Below are 20,974 nucleotides of genomic sequence, written 5' to 3' on the forward strand. Positions count from 1 at the left end.
GCAGGGCCACCCACAGTAGGTGACACAGGAACGGGTCCAGGTGGGTTTGGAATGGCTCCGCAGAGGGAGATTCCATCACCTCCCCGGGCAGCTGTGCCAGGGCTCTGCCACCCTCAGACTGAGTTGAAACTTGTGGTTTATTTTGTGGCCATTGCTGTTTGTCCTGCCCCTGTGTCCCCCCGAACAGAACCCGACCCTCCCCTGAGGGGGGGCCATTTTGTGTGAGGGGAGGGGGCCATTTTGTGGGCTCCACGTTCTCCTCGGGGCGAGCATCAACTTCAACGTGTCCGAGCCGTGCCGGGGCGGTGCTGGCCGGTGTGAGGGGCTGCCTTAACCCCTCATCCCGACCCTGCGGGGATCCTGACTCCGGCTCGGAGCGGCCGCGGCTCCCGGAGCTCCCTCAGCGCTCCCTTAGGGCTCCCTCAGCGCTCAGGGCCGCCCTCAGTCCTCCCTGCCGACAGGGGGCGCTACCGCCCGGTGCAATGAGCGGCTCCAGCGCGGGGCCTTCCGGGGTATCCCGGGCCGGCGTGGAACCGGCGTGATCCCGGTGTTATCCCGGGATATTCCGCTGTGATCTCGGAGTATCTTGGCCCTCTGTGATCCTGGAATATCCCGCTATGATCTCAGGGTATCCCGGCCCGCTGTGATCCTGGGATATTCCGCTGTGATCCCGGGATATTCCGCTGTGATCCCGGGATATCCCTCTGTGATCCTAGGATATCCCGGCCCCGTCGCGCTGTGATCCCGTTGGAATCCCGCAGGAATCCCGGCGTATCCCGGCCCCAGCCCGCTGCGGTCTCCTCCCGGTGTGATCCCGGCGTATCCCGGCCCCATCCCGCTGGAATCCCGGCGTATCCCGGCCCCATCCCGCTGTGATCCCGCTGGAATCCCGCTGTGATCCCGGGCTGTCCCGGCCCCGCCGCCATGGGGAAGAAGGGGAAGCGCGACAAGAAGGGGAAAGGCGCCGAGAAGACGCTGGCCAAGATGGAGAAGAAAGTGTCCCGCAGAGCCAAGAAGGAGGAGGTGACGGCCCTGAGGGAGCTCTGGGGGAAGGTTGAGGGCAGGGTTGGGATCAGGGAACATCAGGATATAATGGGTTTGAAGGGATCCACATGGATCATCCAGTGCAGCTCCCGGCCTTGCCAGGACACAACAAATCCCACCTGAGTATTCCTGAGGTTTTCCAAGCCTCCTTGGATTTCAGGGATGCTCCTGGATCCCTGGGAATGTCCCAGGCCAGGCTGGACAGGGCTTGGAGCAAGCTGGGATAGTGGAAGGTGTCCCTGCCCATTGCACTGCGTGAGATTTAAAGTCCCTCATTCTCTTATTCTATGCAGAATCTTGGTTAAATCCCCTCCCATCCCTTGTGTGTGACAACAGGTGTAAAAGAAGGACAGGAAAACACAGTTTAAAGCTCCTTTTTTGTGTTCCATCCCCTTCATCCTTTTCTTTTGGTCTTAAAAGCAAATGAGAATTTTTGTTTCTCGCACTCCTAGAGGGGCTGCTTGTATTTAAGCCTCAAAACAGTGACTTTTCCCTGATAAAAACATGGTGTTCATGGCCTAATTCAAAGCATAAAGGCATGGAAGGTTCCCCTGTAAACCTCTTCTGGATTCAGGGAGAGCTGATTCCATGCAGAATTCCCAGAGTTTGGAATTTTCTGCTCAGACCACACCTCGATAAGAGTGACCTGGAGGGAGGAGATGAACATTGGGGTTGTGGGAGAGACTCAGAATCTCCCTCTTGCTGCAATCCTGCAGCATCCTTGGTCTGTCAGCAAGTTTTGAGGGTTTAACTGAGTGAAATTTTGGGTTTAACTGAGTGAAATTGAAAGGGAATAAATAGGCACGAGGTTTCTCTGGATATAAAAGAGTTATATTTAAGCAGTAATTTATTTTTTAATATAAAAAAAGGGGAAATTGTGGGAGTGAGTGCAGGTTTTATGTTTGTTCCTGTGCATATCAAGCTGCTCATATCTGGCTTTTTTTTTTTTTTTTTTTTTTTTTTTTTTTTTTTTTCTTTGCAGGAGGATCTTGAAGCCCTGATAGCAGAATTCCAGAGTTTGGATGCTAAAAAGACCCAAGTCATTGAGTCATCCTGCCCACCCCCCTCACCCAGGTGAGAGCTGGTGTGAGGCTTTGGCTGCCACTTGCTTTTAATGACATTTATTTAAAGTTATTTCCCAAGAGTGGAAGGTGTAGCTGATATTTGGAGTTATGGAACACCTGGAATACTGAATTCATGGTTAAAAAGAGACCAAAAGCATTTTTTTTGGGCATCAAAACTCCACTTTTTAACCACCTCATCAGCACAAGAGAGGCAAAGCAGGGATAGATTTCAGAGCTTTGAGGGCAAATAAAAGGAAATTTTGGATTTGGACTAAAGGGCTGAAGGGAATTCAGAGGGAAAAGGATGTGTCATGAGGTAAAAACCACTTTATTTAAGTAGGGTTCACAAACTTGGCGTATTCAGGAGAGCAGTGACCAGCAGCAAGTGCAGAATAATGACACAGATAAATGGAGAGGAGACAGCCCTGTGTTCTGTGCCCTCATAAAAGTCATTTTTGTTCCTGCCACCCCAGCATTAAAATTCAGGAGCTCACGTCAAAGGGGGGAGTTAAATCACAGAGTAACGTGTGCTCCTGAAATAGGAGAGCCTCTCAGACAGTGCCCAATTCATCTTGCTGGAAGTTTTGGGGAGAAATTAATTTCTTTGGGAGAAGTTTTTAGCCCTGGGGTGAACATCACAGCAGAGTAATTTGGCAGATGATGGAGAGACCTTTGTGGCTGGAGGGCAGAGGTGCTGGTGACTGAATTAAAGGCTCCAAAGTTCAGGGTTTTCACATCTTTTTTTTTTTTTTTTCCCCATTTTCTTTATTCTTCCAGGCTGAACTGCTCCCTTTGTGCTCACCCCGAGAGAGATGAGCTGATCCTTTTTGGAGGTGAATATTTCAATGGCCAAAAAGTAATGTATACTTCATTTTCTTCTTCTTTATCTCCCCCCCCTCCCTCCTTTTCCTGTAATTTGCACGGGTCTCATTTGAAGGGAAATTCAAGGCAGAGTCATAAAATATGTATTTGTCCCTGAATGAGAGCAAAATAGCCTTTTAATTCTGCCATGGCTCTGTCTCATGGCTGAGCAGTTGGCAGGAAGGAGACACGCTGGAACCCATTAAGGAGTCAGAGTGATTGTCTCAGCATCAATATTTCAGGGCTTCATAATTTCTCCAGACTTAATTGTAGCCATATCTGCCCCTCATTTGGGATAACGAGTGAAGGATCTCTTCCACTTCTCAAAACAAGATATTTCTGCACCTTTGCTGCTGGCTGCCTTGGAGATGGGAGCAGCAGCAAATTATTTCACTCAAGAATAGTCTTTTCCCCTGAATTTCTGCAAGTGGTTGTTGTGCTCCTAGAGACAAACTGCTCTGGAAAACTCCAACCTGGCAGTGATGTTTGCCCACCTCAGAGTTACCCAGTGTTAGCTGAACTAATTCTGCTTTTTTTTACCACCTGGAGCTGTTCTTTGCTGTGGAATTGAGCAGCTTTAACCTGAACCTCTGTGCTAAGCTCCAGCTTTTTAAATCCTCATGTCTCAAGCTGTCACAAAAAGGGTTTGGGAAAGAACATTCCAGCCCCAGTGGAAGAGTTGCTGCCTCCCCAGTGCAGTGCAGGAGCTTGTTGTCCTCCTTCCCTGCCTGCTGAGGAGGTTTTCCTTTGCAATCTTCACCCCAAATGCTGAGCTGAGCTTCTGTTTCCTCTCACAGACCTTCCTGTACAATGACCTGTACATTTACCACATCAGGAAGAACAGCTGGGCCAAGCTGGACATCCCCAACCCGCCCCCGAGGCGTTGTGCTCACCAGGTAAAGCTCTGGCTGCCAGAGCAGCAGCTGGGATTGTTCTAAAAGATGATTTGGGAGGAGGGTTTGGATTTTTTTCCACCTCATGAGGGTTTCTTGCTTGTCTTTTTTCTCCTCTTAATGGTGTTACAGTGATGTTATTTCAGCTTTTCTGCTTGGATCTGTCCAAGGTGCTCTGGTCACTCTGGCAGTGCTCAGTGTGGAATGAAGATTTGTGGTTGTGTCTGTTGGTTTGGCAGAACTCAAGCAGAGCCAAGGGAGGAGATTCTTCCTCAGATCTGAATTCTCTTTGCTGCATTGTACAAGGACCAGCTCAAATCAGTAATCCCAGGGGGCCCTGAATTTTCAAACTGGAATTTGACCAAAGTCCATTCATTGCTCCCTTCATGGCCACTGAACATCCCAGCCACTGCCACTGCTGCCAGCAGGGAGCACTTGGGCTCTTCTCCACCTCTCTGCAAATCCAGGTCACTGCCTGCCAGCGAGGCTGTGAAGCATTTGGGATTGTTTACTTCATGTGAACACCTGCACAGTAGAACCTGGACCAAAGACTTGTATTTTTTGCAGGTCTTTGGCTCTCACCAGCTGATAGATTTTCTTACCTGCTGCAGCCAGTGGGTGACTGGTGCCTTCCCAAAGCTGCCATACAGGATGTGAATGTCCTTTTCCTACCCATCCCAAAGCTCCCTGGTAAGATCCAACATCCCAATTAGGTTCACATCCCTTTGTTACTAAGTCCCAGTCTTGCTCCAAGCTGTGTATCCTTGATTTGAAAGATTCTGACTCGATTTTTGGGCTCCTTTGTGCTGTTTAAAACAGAACTTGATTTCAGAGGCCACATTCCAGTAGCCAGCAGGTGGCTGTCGAGCAGCTCAATCCAAAGGGAGCAGCTCAGGAGCTGCAGCTGGATTGCAACAACAATAAGCTGAGCAGTCCTGCTCCAGCAGTGCTTTCTGTCTGATAAATTAATTATGGTTTCACAGCCTCGTGAGCTGACTGGTTTGTCTTACCTTGTGGCTTTCTGTTTAATGCATAGCTCAGGGTTAAACAGAATTGTGTCTGTGGGTGCCAGCTGCGTGTTTTCAGTTTTATTTGTCATCCCTGGGCTCTGACACACAATCCACTGCTGGAGTTGAGGTGAGAGGAGCTATGGGCAGGTGTTGGCACTTCTTCAAGGAAAAGGTTCGGTTTTGTCATGGATTTCAAACCAGTTTTTGGAAAGGTCACCCACAAGTATGAGCAGGCTGTTGCATAAACTTTCCCTTTAAGCTTTTAAGCACTGGATGCCCATGGAATTCAGGCACACATCCCCTTTGTGTAGGTAACTTCATGTTCCCACAAATCCTGCCTGAAAACACACCCTGGATTTTCTTATTTAATCGTTTCATGTTTGGGCTGGTTTATGGCAGGGCAATGGTCCTGTGTGGGGCTAAAAATCTTTTTTTTTTTTTTTTTTTTTTTTTTTTGCTGGGAGAGACAGGCAGGGAATGAAGCCTGGTGAGGAAAGAGATCATTATCCCAGAGTTGAGTTGGGATGGGAACCCTGGAGAAAACACAGATTGGAATTTGCACAGCCACAGCATTTCGTGGGATTCTTGGGATTTCTTCCTTCTTCCTTGGTCCTAACACGGATAATTTTATTGGTGTCTTGCTCTTCTCCCTGCTTTTAACTGGCATCTCGCATGCCAGAGGTGTTTTGGTGCTGCTGTGTGCAAAAAAATATATAAAAAACCCTCTCTGCTATGACACCATCAAAGCAATAAGAGCCTTAAAAAACCCTCTCTGCTATGACACAATCAAAGCAGTAACAGCCTCTCCTCTTGTCCAAATGTTGCACATTTCCTTCTCTGTTTCGTTTTTCGTTTTGTTTTCTTTCTTTTGTTTGGTTTTGAACAGAGATAGTGGAACAATTTTTGTTACATTAATCCCAAGGTGTTTCCTAGCACACTTGGAACTTCCCACAGGAGGTGGGGAGAGCCCAGCTTTCCTTTGCTCTGAGGAAGGTGTACTAAACCATGAGCACCTTTTAATCCAAATTCTCCTTCCTTCAGCCCCTGAGAGCTGCTGCTGCTGTTCCCTGGGGTTTGGAGCCTTGTGCTTGGCCAGGGGAGTTCTGTGCCTGGTTTGGGATCCTGCTCTGACCCAGCTCTCCCTTGTCCTGCAGGCAGCTGTGGTGCCCACGGCCGGGGGGCAGCTCTGGATCTTTGGAGGGGAGTTTGCCTCTCCCAACGGGGAGCAGTTCTACCACTACAAAGATCTCTGGGTCCTGCATTTGGCCACCAAGACCTGGGAGCAGATCAAGTAAGTGCTGGCCCCTCACGTCTGGACCACAGTTTTGCCCAAGAAATTTGGATCTCAGAGATCACTGGTGTTCAGTGGCTCTTTGGTGTTGGCTTCATGAGGAGGTCCAAGTTTGATTCCTGGTCCTGTGCTGTGATTTCTCAGCTCTGCCTTAAATAAGAGATGCCTGTGCTCAAAGAGGTGGAGAAAACACCTCCAGAAAGAAATGGGAATGAGAGATGTGTTCCAAGTCTGTTGAGACCAAAGCCTGTTTATGTCATCCCTGATTTTTGAGGTGTGTCTTGGTGTTGTTTACCTGAAGGGAAAAGTATCATGAGCAGCTCTCTGTTTCCAGATGTCCAAAAATGATTCTCTGTTTTCCTGGGCTCCTCCAGTGGGGGCTGTACAAGACCAGTGCAAAGATCTCCTAGTTTTAACCCCTCTGGAGAAGCCACTTTGTATCCACCCAACTTCACTCCTGGTAACTGACATTTGCTGCTGTGAAGTTCCTTGGGATAAACAAGCCAATAATTCACGCCTGTCAAAGGAAACAGGAGCCAAAAGTTTTTGACAGGAGTGAAGGTGTAAATATTTTCAGTGGATCTGGCCCAAAGTCCTCTGTTGATGTTTCTTTAACCTTTGGCTCCTTGCTTTGGCTGCTCATGTTTGTATTTGTGTGAGAGGAGAGTTCTGGTGACATCCAGTGGGCTGAGAGGCAGGAGATTGGCTTTGAGTTTGGGATTGGCTTCCTTTTGGATTTTGGGATTGTCTTGTACTCAGGACACAGCTTTGGATGGGACAAAAACTCCATTTGAGCTTCCTGCCCTGTTTGGGTGGCCCCCTGTCCTTCAGCCTTGCTGGAATTTTGGGAACATCCCTGCCCAGTGTTGCAGTCAGACAAAGCACATCCCTTCCCCATCCTTGGGCTGCTCCTGGAGCTGCATTAATGAGGGAAAGGGAGGGAGTGGCTTTGTTTTAATGCTGACCTGGCTGAGCACAAAAATCCTGGTTCTGCTGCCTCTTTGCTTTTCCATACTGCATCTTGATCAGGAGGCTGCTTGGAAAAGGGGGAGAGGAAAGGGCTGAGGTGATGGTTGTGTTCTACAAGGGATTTTTTCCTGCTTCTTTTAAAATTCTGATCATGACACCTGCTGCACTTCACTTCCTTCAGCATTTCCCATTTATTTGGATCATAGTGGGGAACCATCCCTGGTACCAAGAGCCTTCACACAGACCAAGGAATAATTCCATGTGTCCAATGTGCTGCCAGTGCTACCTGAATAAATGCCAGGTGACAGACTGGTGTGGGGTTTAGAAAACATCATTTTAGTGCAAATAATAAAGCAATAAAATTAATTATTCATGAAGAAATGTCTGCGCAAGAGAGGCAAAGTTTCCATTTCTGTTCCCATGGGAAGGAACACGAGTGCCACATTCCAGGTGAGTTTGATGCTTGGATCTAAACATGAGATTTTAGGAAGTCTGGTTATTCCATTCCCACAATTCAGATTCCAGACAATAATGTTGTCCTTCCTGGCCTGCAATTCCTGCCACAAACCATCATGATGCCATGAGGGGGCTCGATTCTGAAAAGCTTGGGAAAAGAAAACCTTGACTAAACTGTGAAAACTTCCCTGTGCCGGGGAAGTGCAGCTCCATTTCCTCCTAGCACAGAGCACAGCGGTGCCAGGCTGCCTGACAGAGTTAAAAGTTGCTAAATTTAGCAAGATTTAGCTGTGTTTTCCTTGCATTTTGCATGCACAAAGATGATCCAAACACAGCAAATCCCAGCCCGTTAGAAGCCGTGCCAGCAGCTGACTTTGACTTAGTGCAGCCACCTTATCTTGTGTGTGATGCACGAGGTTTCCTCAGTCCATGAACTGTTTGTTACCTTGCCTTGGAGCAGCAATATTTTAACCTAATTGCCTCATTCCTTCCTAGAGAGAACATTCCCACTCAGCTCTTTGCACTCCCTCAGGGAAAGACAGGGAGCAATCCTTGGGGTTTGTGCTTGGGAATTGCCACATCTTTTTTTTTTTGGAACTTCCTTCACTGAAATTCTGGAATGCTGGTGATTCCCTATATCTACCTGGTGCTATAAATTTCCCAGTTTGACCAGTGTCTGTTTAACTGGAGCAGTTCCTGCAGTGGAGGGTGGCCCAGCACAGGGTTGGGTCTGATGGATCAGACAGAAAAATCAGGTCTTGCCACACCAGGTAGAAGGTGCTTAAAGAAAAGGCTGTTCTGGTGTAAATCAAGTAGATTGTCAGCCCAGAAATGAGTTTGTTCTTTGGTAGATCAGGATCCAGGTGTACAGCTGTGGATTGACTTTGCAAAGGGCTGGGATTGAGGATTTTTGGGCCCTGTGCCTGTTGTGTTTTCCCTTTTCTGCTTCCACCTGAGTGTCCAGACAGGAGAGGACAGGATCTGTGTGTGCCACTGGCCCCAACACTGGGACATTCCCAGGGAAAGGTGTAAAACAACACAAATCCTGAGTGCAGATTTCTCTGCAGGATAAAAGTGCTCTGTCCTCACGTGCCCCTGTGGTGGGATGTTCTCTTCATATCCCCACTTTTATTATTACTGAACATTCCCAAGCTTCACCTGAGCATCCTCTGGATGAAGAGGCAACTCCTGCAGCCACTGGGACGAGTAATTCATTAATCTGGGGGCTGAATTCAGCTCTGGTTTGTTACCACAAGTCCCAGAGTAACTCCACAGGGCAAAAGAAAATTCTTTATGGAGCAGCTCAGATCAGCCTCATGCTGTACATGTATAGAGCCAGTCCTGAGACAGACTTTTTAATCTGTTTTTAAAAAAAGTCTGGAGAATTTACAGCTCCTTCCCAGCACTCTGCTTTCTGGTGTCAAGCCCATGAAATGGAGCATTAATCACAAAGTCTGGGGAGCCATTTCCAAGATGTTTCTTTGGGACCAGGAGCACTGAAACAGGTGAAAGGGAAGAGTTTGCATTTGGGAAACAAGTAGCAGGAAGATTCTCCTGGAGTGGGAATGAGGATCTGCCTGACTGTGCCATTTGTGCCTTGGAGTTAAATCTACATTGGTGGGAGTTTGATTAAAACACATCAATGCATAAACTTTTATTGATTTAGAACTCAAGGGGAAACCTCTTTGAGAAACAAGGCACGAGATATTCTCTGAGAACAGGATTTTAGTGCTCATGTTGGGTTTTAATTCATCCTCTCCTTAAAAAAAAATATTTTAAAAGTGCCATCTTTTGGAGTAATGACACAAGAGCTTTATTACAGCCAGAGAAAATACTGATTTCAGGTCTTGATGAAATTAATACCAGAGGTGCTGTTCTGCAGGGTGATACTTAAAGATCCAGTAAATGCTTGGAAAAACCTCCTCTCTGTTAGAATAAAGAGTCCAAGCAATCAATATTAATTCAGTCTTCCCCAAACGCTGCTGTTCTGGTGGAGTTTCTCATTATCACCGGGGTGAGGTTGTCATTTTCCATGGTGAATAAGGGCCCTCATTTTCTCTCTCCACAGAAATCCATCACCACATTCCCAGCTCCCTGCTGCCACTCTGAGCGTGGCTTTAGGTTTTGCTGTTGGTTTCAACTTTGTTTATTTGGGGCCTGATGGTGCAATCACTTCCACACCTCAAGGCTGCCTGTTGGAGGATCTTGCTGGGCTTAGTGGTGACACCTGGGAACTTTGGGAGACTCCTCAGTGAGGGAAAATGGGATGGATTCATCCATGGGGGCAGAGAACACACACAGCAAACCCTCTTTGGCCTAAAGTTGTCTTTGTTGGAAGTCCTTGGAGTTTTTTTTTGTTGTCTCTCATGTGGATGAACATGAAGAAGGAGGGTGAATCCATGTTGGGTTGGTGTCCAGCTGCCCAGCTCCTCAGGAGTCTTTAGGATGGGACAGATGGAGGGGGTGTTGCTTGTTCCTGGAAATGGAAGCAGCACATTTAACTGAAAGGTCAGGAAAGCTTGGAGGAGCAGAACAGGAATGTGTGGCTGCTTTTGAGTGTGTAGGATCACGGAGTGAGTCACAGAGTCATGGAATGGGTTGGGTTGGAAGGGATCCTAAATCCCATTCCTTCTCCTCCATGGACAGGGACACCTTCCACCATTCCAGGTTGCTCCAAGCCCTGTCCAGCCTGGCCTGGGACACTTCCAGGGATCCAGGGGCAGCCACAGCCTCTCTGGACACCCTGTACCAGGAAAAATTCCTTCCCAACACCCAGTACCAGGAAAAATTCCTTCCCAACACCCCATCTGTGCCTGCCCTCCTTTGGCAGGATAATGATGATAATGATGACTTGTTTTGCTGCGTGCAGTGCCTTTGTTCTCGAGGAAATCTGGGTGTTTCATGAAGTGTTTTCCCTGGTTTGGTGTCACAGCCAAGCTGCAGGTGGATGAGGGAAGGTGTTGTGGGAACGTGATTTCCTGAGACACCGAGGGAGGGGGAATGTCAGCCAGGCTTTGTCTCCTGGTGCTTGGAGAAAACATCTCTGCTTGGAGTGACTTCCCTGCAGTTGTGAAGTGCTGTTCATTAAACTCTCCTGAAGAATCAGCTCCTGAGTCATCACTGAGAAGACTTTGGGTGCTGTTAGGGTGGTTTATCTCTAGGAATAGAACTGCCCAAGAGTTCCAGGAAGAGCACCCGTCCTGCTCTGGAGAAAAGCAGACAGGGATTGGAACAACCACATTCCCAATGGTTCCCATTTCCAGGAGAGGCTGAGCTCAGGCTTTATTGACTTCAATAAAAATGGCCTGATGCACTGCCAGGACAGGTGATTTTGCTGATAAATGGAATTTCTTGGTGTTCCAGGGCACCAGGAGGGCCCTCAGGACGAAGTGGACACCGGATGGTGGCGTGCAAAAGGCAGCTGATCATCTTTGGAGGTTTCCATGAGAGTGCAAGGTGGGTTGCTTGGAGTTTGAGTCCTCCTTAAAAAAGGCAACAAAATTTCACTAAGAGAAATCTGGGTGTTAATGGGAGGGTTATCCTCAGCAGGGCTGGGACTGAAATGGATTTTTGTGTTAGAAAGACAAGGGATCTTGATTTAAAGTGTTCAGGTGTGGGAGCAATCCTTGTAGCACTGAAGCAGCTGCCCGTCCTTGTAGCCAAAGCTCAGTCCAGCACTTTTGGCCTCTGGATCTTGTCAGATCCTTGTCTTATAGAAACACCTTTTCCACTGGGGGCTGCGAGCAGAGCTCTGAAGTGCTGTTTTGTCCTGTCCTGAGTGTCTCCATCACAAAATGTGCTGTGCCCGTGTGCTCTCTGCAGAGATTTCATCTACTACAACGATGTCTATGCCTTCAACCTGGACTCCTTCACCTGGAGCAAGCTGGCTCCTGCAGGGATGGGCCCTGCTCCAAGATCTGGCTGCCAAATGACTCCCACCCCTGAGGGCAACATCATCATCTATGGAGGCTACTCCAAACAGGTAAGGGACACTTTGTGCTAAGTCAGATGTTGTCCCCAGGCTGGCAACCATCTTCTAATTCTGCCTTTTTTTTTCATGCACTTTCTGCTGATTGAGGGGCTAATCTTGGTTCAGAAGATTTCTCTATTTTCTCTGCTATTCTAATCCAACAGAAGGAATTGATATCGTTGAGGGAGGAATAAGCAGCTGGGAGAAATGACATTTTTTTGGCAACTTAAAGCATTCTCAGGTATTCCTTTGTGCTCCAGCACTTGCAGGTTAAAAGCAGCAGTTGCCAGGAGACTTTTATTTTGTGCCATCCATGGCAGAGGTGAGGGAGCAAACTCAATAAGCCAAAAAAGACTTTTGACAAGGACCAGGCTCCTCCAGCTCTACTCCTTGCTCCGTTAATCCTGGGAATTTATACCAGGGAGCACATTCCTCATTGAGCAGGTATCCCTGTGTCCATGCTGGGCAGCAGGAAGGAAATGTTTCATTGAGCAGAAGGCTCCTGCAAAAGCTTTTCATGTTGGGAATGCAGGCAGAGGCCCCAGATCCTGCTGCTCCCGTGGAAAGGCAGCAGGAGAGGAGAACTCCTTGTTCTTCTGAGGGGAATAAATGAACAAAGGAGGGAAGCAGGAGAGGGGAGAGAAGGGAGTTGCTCTTTCTGTATATTTAGAAGCATTTGTGCCTCCTCAGGGCCTGAGCTTGGGGCTCTGCCTCATCAGATGTGCCTTGGATTCAACAGCAGTAACAACACAGAGCCTTTTCCACCTGAAAGGGCTTTGTCCTCTTCCCTTCTCTGTCCTGTGTCCTCACTGCTGAGGGTGGGGAGGAGGCAGCCTGGATGCTCTGTTGGGTGTGGAGCTCTGCTGGAAGCAGCTGGGCTCCAAATGCCCCGTGGAAATAGAAAAGTCACACAGTGTTTGCAGTTGGTTCTGTTCCCCTGCTGCTCTGGGTTGGTGTGAGCTGGTAAAAATGAAGGAGAAGGGATGGGGGGAAAGCAAAGCTTTCCTCACCCTTGGGTAAGGGTGAGAGCTGGGGGAAGTTCTCTGCAACTTGGAAAACAGCTTTTCCATTAGAACAGACACTCCATTAAACCAAAACAGGCATTCCATTAAAACAAGACATTTTTAACAGATATTAAAAATCTCCTTCCTTTGTCATGTGGAGAGCTCTGTGTGCTCCTCTCTGCTGGGCCATTCCTGCCAGGCTCTGCTTTTGTAGCACAAACTGACCAAAGCTCTGCACAGAATTTTCTCTGCAGCCTTCAGCATGCTCCTGAAAATTAAATTCAGCAGGATATGGCCCCTCTAGGAGAGACCCAATTCTGCTAATGTGTGGCTATTTAATTCTCATTGTGTCTTCACTTAGAGCTGATTGTGGAGCTGAGTGTCTGGGTTTGCTTTGAAGTGAAGAAAATGTGTTTGCCTGGGATACTCTTGGGAGAAGGTAGACAAGGAGAAAACAATATTTAATTGGAGTTGGGCAGCTACAGGAGAGGACTTTTTCCTTATCTCCAGTTCCAGGGGCAGATACTCCAGTCAGGGATGCTGTGAAGGCATTTTGGGGAGTCTGAAGACATTTTTACATCTGAAACCAGGCAAATATCCAAGCAAAGCACCATTCCTTAAATGCAGAATATTCTTAGGAGAGGCAGGACTAAGTCACACATGTGATGAGAAATTTTGAAGGAATTCTTTTGGAATAGGGACATAATTTGGCTGTGACATTGCTGGAGCAGGGTGGTGGCATGGCAGGGCTGCTGTCCTGTGATGGGCAGGGAGCTGGGAAGGCAGAAACACAGTTTTGGTGCCTGCTTTGAGTTCCTGAACTTGCAGAAGTGTTGTGGAGAGTCTCTATCAGTCCAGGGCTAAATTCCCTTCATGGGGCCTGGATTAAAAAGTCTCTTTCCTGGCTGGGGAAATAAAAGCAGAATAAATGAAGTGTCTTGTCTGAGGCACTCAGGACTCACCTGCAGAGCCTTGGTCCCCAGATGTGGCTTTGCTGTGCCAGCCACTGGATTTTCCTGAGCAAACCAGGCTGCAAATGGTGAAAAAAGCATCTTTCCAAGCCTGGGTGCGACTGCCTGGAGATGCTGGTGCCTGATCTTTTAAAAAGCAGGATTTCTCAGCACAGTGGTGTCTCTGTTCCTGTCTCCTCAGCAGCCTGGAGATGATAAAGACAATTTCTGTGATCTCCTATGGAAGGGGATGTTGTGGGTGCTGCCAGCCCTGCCTAGAACATCCCTCAGAACAGCCAGAGGAGCTCAGAGCTACTCTCCTGCTGATGCTAAAGATGTCCTCAGCCCTTTCCTGTGCTGGGGATGGGGCTTGCTGCAGCGAGCTGCATTTTGGGCTCTGTGATCTCCATTGCTAAGCAACAGAGGGGCTGGAGCTGCTGCTGCTGCTCCACCTTGCAGGTGCAGCCTACAGGGCCAGGGGGAGGGCTTTGGGATGCCAGAGATTGCTGGGCTGTGGGGATCTTGTTGTTGTTGTTTTGTTGTTTTTTGTTTTTTTTTTTTTCCACAAAGCTGAAGTGGATTGTGCTGGGAGATGTGGAAGTGTCTGAATTGTAAAGTCTGCTGGGACTGGTTCCCTCTTTAGCTTTGCCTGCTGAACATTTCAGCTGTTTGGATGGTTTTGAACGCTGTTGATCTCATGTCAGACCATTTTAGCAGATGGAAAATCCTGATTCTCCAGCTCTCTGTGCCTCGGTTTCTTTGCAGTCTGTCAGCAGAGTTGGAATTTTCAGCTGATACCTGTGAAACTCCCCAGTGCAAACCACAGGCTGCCCACAGGGGATATCCCAGCCAGTTTTGTGCTGGAAAACAAACACCTGGAATTTTAAAGGACAGAGGAGGAGCAGGAACCTCTTGTGAGTGATGGAAGGATTTGCTCAGGCCTGACTTGTCCTGGCTGGGAGGGGATGGATCTCTCCAGCAGCTGGAAGTGTCTGTGACAACAAAAACTGACTCCCACTCCACCTCATCGGGGTTTTCTGAGCCCAGGGAGCTTTGTCATGTCTGTTTACTGCAGGGAGCTTTTCAGGAGAAAGAAATGTGGTTTTTCCACACAGCTTGGGTGGTTGTGGAGCCAGCTGTTCTCTCTGTGTGTTTGCTCTCCTGCCTCTCACACAGTGCTGAGCTCCTCACACTTCACCTGGGTGGAGTTGTGCTGTGCCTGGAGCACATTTCCCTCTCTTATCCCTAAGAATTAAACACCATTCCCAGGAATTGGGTACCAGGGCCTGGAGCAACAACAAAACCTGCCAGGTACAGGTGTGCAGCAGGACTATCACCCTGAGGGTTGGATCCAGTTGGTTTTAACCCCCTGTGACAATTTATTTATTTTCTCTGAGTACCAAAATTCCTGCATCCTGTAATGTCCATGCAGCTCCTCTTCCTGAGGGCTGGACCCTGGGATCCACTGTGACATCCTGGGATCCACTGTGACATCCTGGGAGCAGAGTTCCTCATCCCAGCAGTGCCCTGGCCCCAGGAGAAAGGGAATTACAAGCTGTGCATGAAGGCTGGGTGGATTAATAACATTATTAACACACCTCCTACAGTGGTGTGGCACAGAGCTGCCTTGGAATGCTGCTGTTGCCATGAGCACTGAAATCCAGGGGCTTCCAGGGAGAGGAGCAGGGAAATCACACTCAAATTCAGGCATTTAATTGCTTCTGCTGAGCTTTAATTGCTTCTGCTGAGCTTTCACCTTGTCCTTGGCTGCTGTCTTGCTGTTGCCTTTTGTAGAGATGGGAGTGGGGTTTCTGCTGGTGTTTAGGAGGATGAACTTTTGCTCAGGGCTGTGTGGGACCCCAAATGACAAAGTGGGGGACAGAACTGTCACCTCTGCCTGTCTTGGGCTGGCTCAGGTGGGTGACAGGGACTGCTCACAGAGGGGGCCTTTGGTCATTGCAGAGCTTCTGCTCAACATCCAGAGCACAATCCCAGAGGATTGCAGGCCCTGGGAAGTTGTCATGTCACACTGTGGGGAGTGGGAATCTGCTCCTTTCACAGGAGTTAAATCAGTCCTGAGTCAAAGGCAGGACTCTTGGCTCCCCATCCTTCCTTCCTCTGCAAACCAGTTGGGTTTAATCCCCTGTGACAATTTATTTTGCTCTGGGTGCTGAAATTCCTGCATTCCCATGTCTCTATCCAGCCACAAATGCCCAGAAATTTGTGCTGCAGCCTGGAGAGCCCTTCCTGCTGCCACAGGCAGGAATTCTGGCACATCCCAGGGACTCTCCCTGCTTTGAATCCCAGGTTTGGAGCTGCCTGATGCTCCTTTCCTTGCCCATCCCAGAGTTTGCATTTCCAGTTGTGATTTGGCCCCTGGAGCTGTTTCCCTGAGCCATCCCTGTGTTTCCTTTCCCTGCAGAGGATCAAGAAGGATGTGGACAAAGGCACCCTGCACACAGATATGTTCCTGCTGAAGGCTGAAGGGGCAGGCAAGGAGGAAGGTGAGCACTGCAGGGCTGGGAAAATCCTCTCCCTTCCTTGGAACAACACACCAAAAAACCTGGAATCAAATTCCCCTCTCAGTGATAACCTCTGTGCCCCAGTGTTGGATCAGGAAGAAATCCAGGAAAAGAGATTTTAGTGATTTTTTTTCCCAGTTTGTACGTGAGAGGGAATTAAAACATTTCCAAATTCCTGTTTCTGGGACATTTTGATCAGTGCTTTCCTGTTCTATAACAGAAAATCTTTGGGACTGCAGAATTCTCCTGTGGTGGGGTATTCTTGGTACCTGCTAGAGCTGCTCCATCCCTCCCTCCTCAGCTGGAAAAGGGAGAGAAAATCCAATGGGAGACTCATGGATTGAGATCAGGACAGGGAGAGATCCCTCAGCTCTTTCCCTACTCATTGGCCCATTCCATGGGGCACAATCCTGGAGCAGATTGATCCATTGTGGATCATTGGTTATCTTGGGTTGGAATAAGAATTCCATCACTTTCCTGAGGAGATTTTCTCCTTGACTCAGGCAACAGGACAATTTTCTTGGAGCTGAATTTCTAAAATGTTAAAATTGTGATTGATTTCTCCAAAGCTGACTGTCTGGGATGGGATTTGGGGAGGAGGGTTGGTCCCCAGCACTGTCTGGATTCCAGGTCCTGTTTGCATTTTTCCTATTTATAGTTTTATCTGGTTGGAGTTGCAGTTCCTTCAGAAGCACAGGCTGCTTCTCCCAGCCTGCATTTCAGGGATTTGCTCTGAAGTCAGAGTAGAAGGGATTGGAGAAAAGCAGAGGGATAGAGCACAAGTCTTGTCCTGTTCCTGAGCCCTCTTGTTAAAACCTGCTTGGGGCTTTTGGGGATGATCTGTGTTTATTTTGGGGGGTAAGGCAGCAGTGCAGGGTGGCAGGAGAGGTGGAGAGAACTGATGGAAGGTGGGAGAGCTCCGTGGGATAACTGAGGGACGTTTTTTGGTGCTTGAGGGCTGCATCTGATCAGGCCTTGCCTGAACTCCACCCTCCACTAAAGATGCAAACTCTTCCAACAGTCTCCTTGTTCCATACAGCTCTGACAATACCCTGAGGATACCATGAGAACATCCAAACCGGGGCTGGAATTCCCTGCTGGAATCCTGGGAGGCTTTGGAAGGCACAAAGCCAGCAGGATCCTCCTGTGCTGAGCTGACATTTGTTCTCTCCTTTGCAGACAGGTGGAGCTGGAGCCGGCTCAGCCCCTCGGGGGTGAAACCCCCTCCCAGGTCCGGCTTCTCCGTGGCTGCTGCTCCCAACAACCGCTGCCTCCTCTTTGGGGGAGTGCACGATGAGGAGGAGGAGGAGAGCCTTGAAGGAGACTTCTTCAATGATATTTATTTCTATGACATGGGCAAGAACCGCTGGTTCCCTGCACAGCTCAAGGTCTGGGGTTAAATGTGATAGTTTCATCATCTGGCGCAGCCTCGGTGCCTGGTTTGGCCTCTTGGGGATTTTCACAGATTTTTTTGGATGGGAAAGGACTCTAAAGGTTCTCTGATTCCACCCCTGCCATGGGCAGGGACACCTTCCACGAGTCCAGGTTGTTCCAAGCTGGCCTTGGACACTTTCCAGGGATAAAACAAAGATTTTTCTCTCTTTTTGAAGGAATCCTGAATTTCTGGTAGCTCAGGGTGCACCTGAGCAATCCCTCTCCTCCAGGAATCAGACTGCCCCATTGTTGTGGAATGCCAAATGAAGCAAAGCAGCTTGAAAAGTTATTTCTGGCGTTTTGCTGAAAGCCCTCTCCAAACCAGATGAGTCTGACACGAGGGGAGTTCACTCAGAGCTGCCGTGAAAAGATTTTGGGGTCAAAACCCTCCCTCTTCTCCCCAGTGCTGATGAGCTACCAGAAAAGATGAAATATTAACCTTGGCTCCAAGAGCTTCAGAGCTCAGCTCAGCTCTTTGATTGTGTTTGAGCCACTCTCACAGGCCAAGGGAGGTGCAAACCTGGTTCAACTTCTCCTTCCCCCTGGCCCCTTCCTGGCTTTGTTCTCCAAATGGAGAAGTCAATCCCATAATAACAGGCAAACAGCCACTCAGCTGGTTGCTTCAGCCTTCCCAAAGTGATTGTTTTGCAGCCCTTTCATAGAGTTCTTCCAAGACCTGGAGTGCTGCCTGGTAATGGGCTGTAATTTAGCACCCAGCAATTGTGATTTCAGGAAATGGTGGGTTACTTTCCCTTGTCACAGAACAGTGGCCTCTGTGTGTTGGTGGCACCTGGGAGCAGGAGAGCTGCTCTTTTCTTAACAGATAAAGCAATTCCACACCCTGGATTCTCCAGGATCTTCACTGTTCCTTGTTTTAGGTTGGGAGAAATGCTGTAGGAGGAATTGCACTGATCACTCGAGACTTTTAAATTGTGATGGAAAATAAGAATTTTGTCCCTTCCCACCAGCAGCATCCGCGCTGTTTGTACAAACTGCTGTCGAGTGCAGGCAATTCCCACAAAATCTCCTTCAACTGCTGTTCCCAGGGCCCGAAATCAGAGAGGAGGAAGCGCAGACGTGGCAGACAGGCTGAGGCAGAGGCTGCAGGAGAGGAGCAGCTGCAGCCACCACCTCCCCAGGGCCCCCTGGAGATCGTCAGGGAGGTGGTGGCAGAGGACGGCACCGTCATGACCATCAAGCAGACGATCCCTGGAGCTGCAGGAGACAAGTCTGGCTCAGAGGATGAGGACGAGGATGAGGATGAGGACGAGGAGGAAGGTGGAGCCCTGGGGCAGGCTGTGGAGCCGTGCCCACGCTCCAGTGCCATGGTGGCAGTGAAACACGGGGTGCTCTATGTGTACGGGGGAATGTTCGAGGTGGGCGACCGCCAGGTGACCCTCAGCGACCTGCACTGCATCGACCTGCACAGGATGGACCAGTGGAAGGTGCTGCAGGAGATGGACCCAAGTAAGCTCTGTGCCTTCAGGGGAGCAACTCTGGGGAAGGAGTATCCCAGTCCTTTGAGTGGAGGGTTTCCCTGGATAGGAAACAGCTTGGGGGTGTTTGATAATGCAGTGTCTTACCTGTGTGGCCCCAGAGCTTTGGGGTGGTCACTGTAGAGTCAGCTCTGCCCCTACAGTGTAGCTTGGAAATGTGAGAGCTGTAAACAGAGTTGTGGTGGCATGAGCCATGCTGGGAATCCTGCTGTGCCAGGCTTGTCTCCTCCTCCAAGGAACAGGGATGTTCCTGCCTGTCCCCACTGTCCCGGGGCAGTGAAGGGTCCTGCAGGGCATGTGGGCACTACCTGGGGTTATTTCTTTGAACCTTAACTCTCTTTGTACCTCAGTTCTCTCTTTGTGCCTCAATTCTCTTTCCTTCCTAATCCAAGAAACCCAGGAGTGGCTGGAGGAGTCAGAGTCAGATGAAGAGGAGGAGGATGATGATGTGGAAGGTGCAGAGGGAGGGGAGGAAGAAGACGAGAGCTCTGAAGAGGAGAGTGAAGATGAGGAAGGTAATTCCTAATAAATGTTGTCTCCATACTAATCTAAAGTTGGGTTCAGTGCAGTGCCTGGTTCTGTCCCTGGCACCCAGGTGAGCTTTCCAGCAGAAGCACCTTCCCTAACACATTGCTCTTGAAATAAAAGAGAAATTCTCCTGGTTGCTGGTAGATTTTCAGGCCCCCCGTGGCCCGGGTGAGCCGTGTGTGACCTCTGTGTGTCCCTCTCTCTGCCAGGGGAGCAGCAGCACCCAGCAGTGCAGCCTGGGGAAGCCCAGGCCCAGTTCCTGGCCAGGACAGAGCAGTATTGGCTCAGGCTGGCCCGCAGCCACATGGGCCCCGAGGCCAAGGACAAGAAGGTGCTCAAGGTGGCTCATGCCATGGCCAAGACTTTCCATGAAGATTCCATCCCCACGTCCTGAGGCTGCTCCAGGAGTGAAGGAACGTGCTGGGAGCAGTGGTGAGCCCTGCTGAGCTCAGCCCAGTGTCCATCCTGGCCTCCAGCCTGTCCCATCCTGGATGGATGCTCTGGATCTGCTGTTACTCCTGGGAATGCTGTGGGAGGGTCCTGAGGAACAGGATTGCTGTCCAAGCACTTGTTCTGCTGAGGTTGGGCTGTACAAAACTGACTTTGTTGTTGCTGAGTTGTCTGGGGTCTGTCCAGACAAACTGTGCAATGGTTCACTGGTCCCCAGTTCCTGACTGGGCCAGGATGTGTCTCCAGGGATTCCTACAATAAACTGACTTGGTTACATCATCTTGTTTTGCTCAGTAAATCCCATCCCAGCTTTTGTTCTGGTTTTCCTCCTGGTGTGGAAAAGAGATTGCAGTTCCTGCTGTGAGACCTGCAGGCAGTGTTAAGTGCACCAGCAGCTCTGAGATGCCTGGAAAAACCTGGGAATCCTTTCCTGCCTTACACAGCACTCACAGAAACCTCTTCCTTCTCCATGTGGAATCTCCCAGTTCAGTTTTTCCCCCTGTTGGCCCAGTTGTCCTGCAAGTGACCTCTTCATGAAAGTGAAAATGAATTAGTGGGCTGATCCAAGGGTTTGGTTTTCCAGCCCCTCACCTCAAGGCATCCCTTCCTTCCCAGCAGAGCAGTGCTGTGTCCTTGGGGACAACAGATGGGATCCAAGTGTGAGCTGCAGCAACCAAGTGATGCCTGGAGGTGCCAGCAGGGCTGGCTGTCCTTGTGCAGGGAATTCCAGGTGCCCTGGGTATTGCTGTGGCAGGGCCATCCCCGGGGATGCAGCTCTCCCCAGAGCAGGGCTGGGATCTGCTGGCTTAATTAGGACAGAAGGAAGATTAAATAGAGCTGACAGGGAGCTTGAATTGGTGAGATAAAAACGTGTCTGACAGGGAGGGACCTTCCCCAGGAAATAACAGGTGAGAGGTGACAACAAACCATTTATTGATAACCTGGGAGAGGAGAAAACGAAACATTTATTGATGATCTGGGAGAGGTGAAAACAAACCGGTCTCGTGTTAATCCAGGAAGGAATCCCTTGAA

The 20,974-nt window shown here is 49.3% G+C and overlaps 1 protein-coding gene across 3 annotated transcripts; it reads left to right on the forward strand.

Annotated features, from left to right (window-relative positions):
* The first annotated feature begins 512 nt into the window (after positions 1–512).
* Positions 513–20,207, forward strand: KLHDC4 (kelch domain containing 4). Of its 3 annotated transcripts, XM_083870010.1 has the most exons (12): positions 513–1,023; positions 2,027–2,118; positions 2,886–2,964; positions 3,767–3,865; positions 6,027–6,163; positions 10,952–11,044; positions 11,411–11,570; positions 15,935–16,016; positions 17,214–17,422; positions 18,515–18,935; positions 19,357–19,479; positions 19,702–20,207. In XM_083870010.1, exons 1-12 carry the CDS (start codon positions 925–927, stop codon positions 19,884–19,886), a joined length of 1,779 nt encoding a protein of 592 aa, XP_083726136.1. In that variant the 5' UTR covers positions 513–924; the 3' UTR covers positions 19,887–20,207. The 3 variants fall into 3 exon arrangements, with proteins under 3 accessions (XP_083726136.1, XP_083726137.1, XP_083726138.1); XM_083870011.1 differs by lacking the exons at positions 513–1,023; positions 2,027–2,118; positions 2,886–2,964; positions 3,767–3,865 and adding an exon at positions 4,452–4,552; XM_083870012.1 differs by lacking the exons at positions 513–1,023; positions 2,027–2,118; positions 2,886–2,964; positions 3,767–3,865; positions 6,027–6,163 and adding an exon at positions 7,339–7,433.
* The last annotated feature ends 767 nt before the right edge of the window (positions 20,208–20,974 follow it).

Source organism: Zosterops lateralis (genome assembly GCF_965231275.1).
Source record: "Zosterops lateralis genome assembly, chromosome: 12".
In the NCBI taxonomy this organism is placed as follows: domain Eukaryota; kingdom Metazoa; phylum Chordata; class Aves; order Passeriformes; family Zosteropidae; genus Zosterops; species Zosterops lateralis.

Excerpts from the sequence above, each read along its gene's own strand:
- KLHDC4 (XM_083870010.1), top strand. The coding sequence starts at position 925 with ATGGGGAAGAAGGGGAAGCGCGACAAGAAGGGGAAAGGCGCCGAGAAG. Across the intron at positions 2,965-3,766 it reads AATATTTCAATGGCCAAAAA|ACCTTCCTGTACAATGACCT; the intron begins GTAATGTATACT and ends TTCCTCTCACAG. Across the intron at positions 16,017-17,213 it reads AGGGGCAGGCAAGGAGGAAG|ACAGGTGGAGCTGGAGCCGG; the intron begins GTGAGCACTGCA and ends TCTCCTTTGCAG.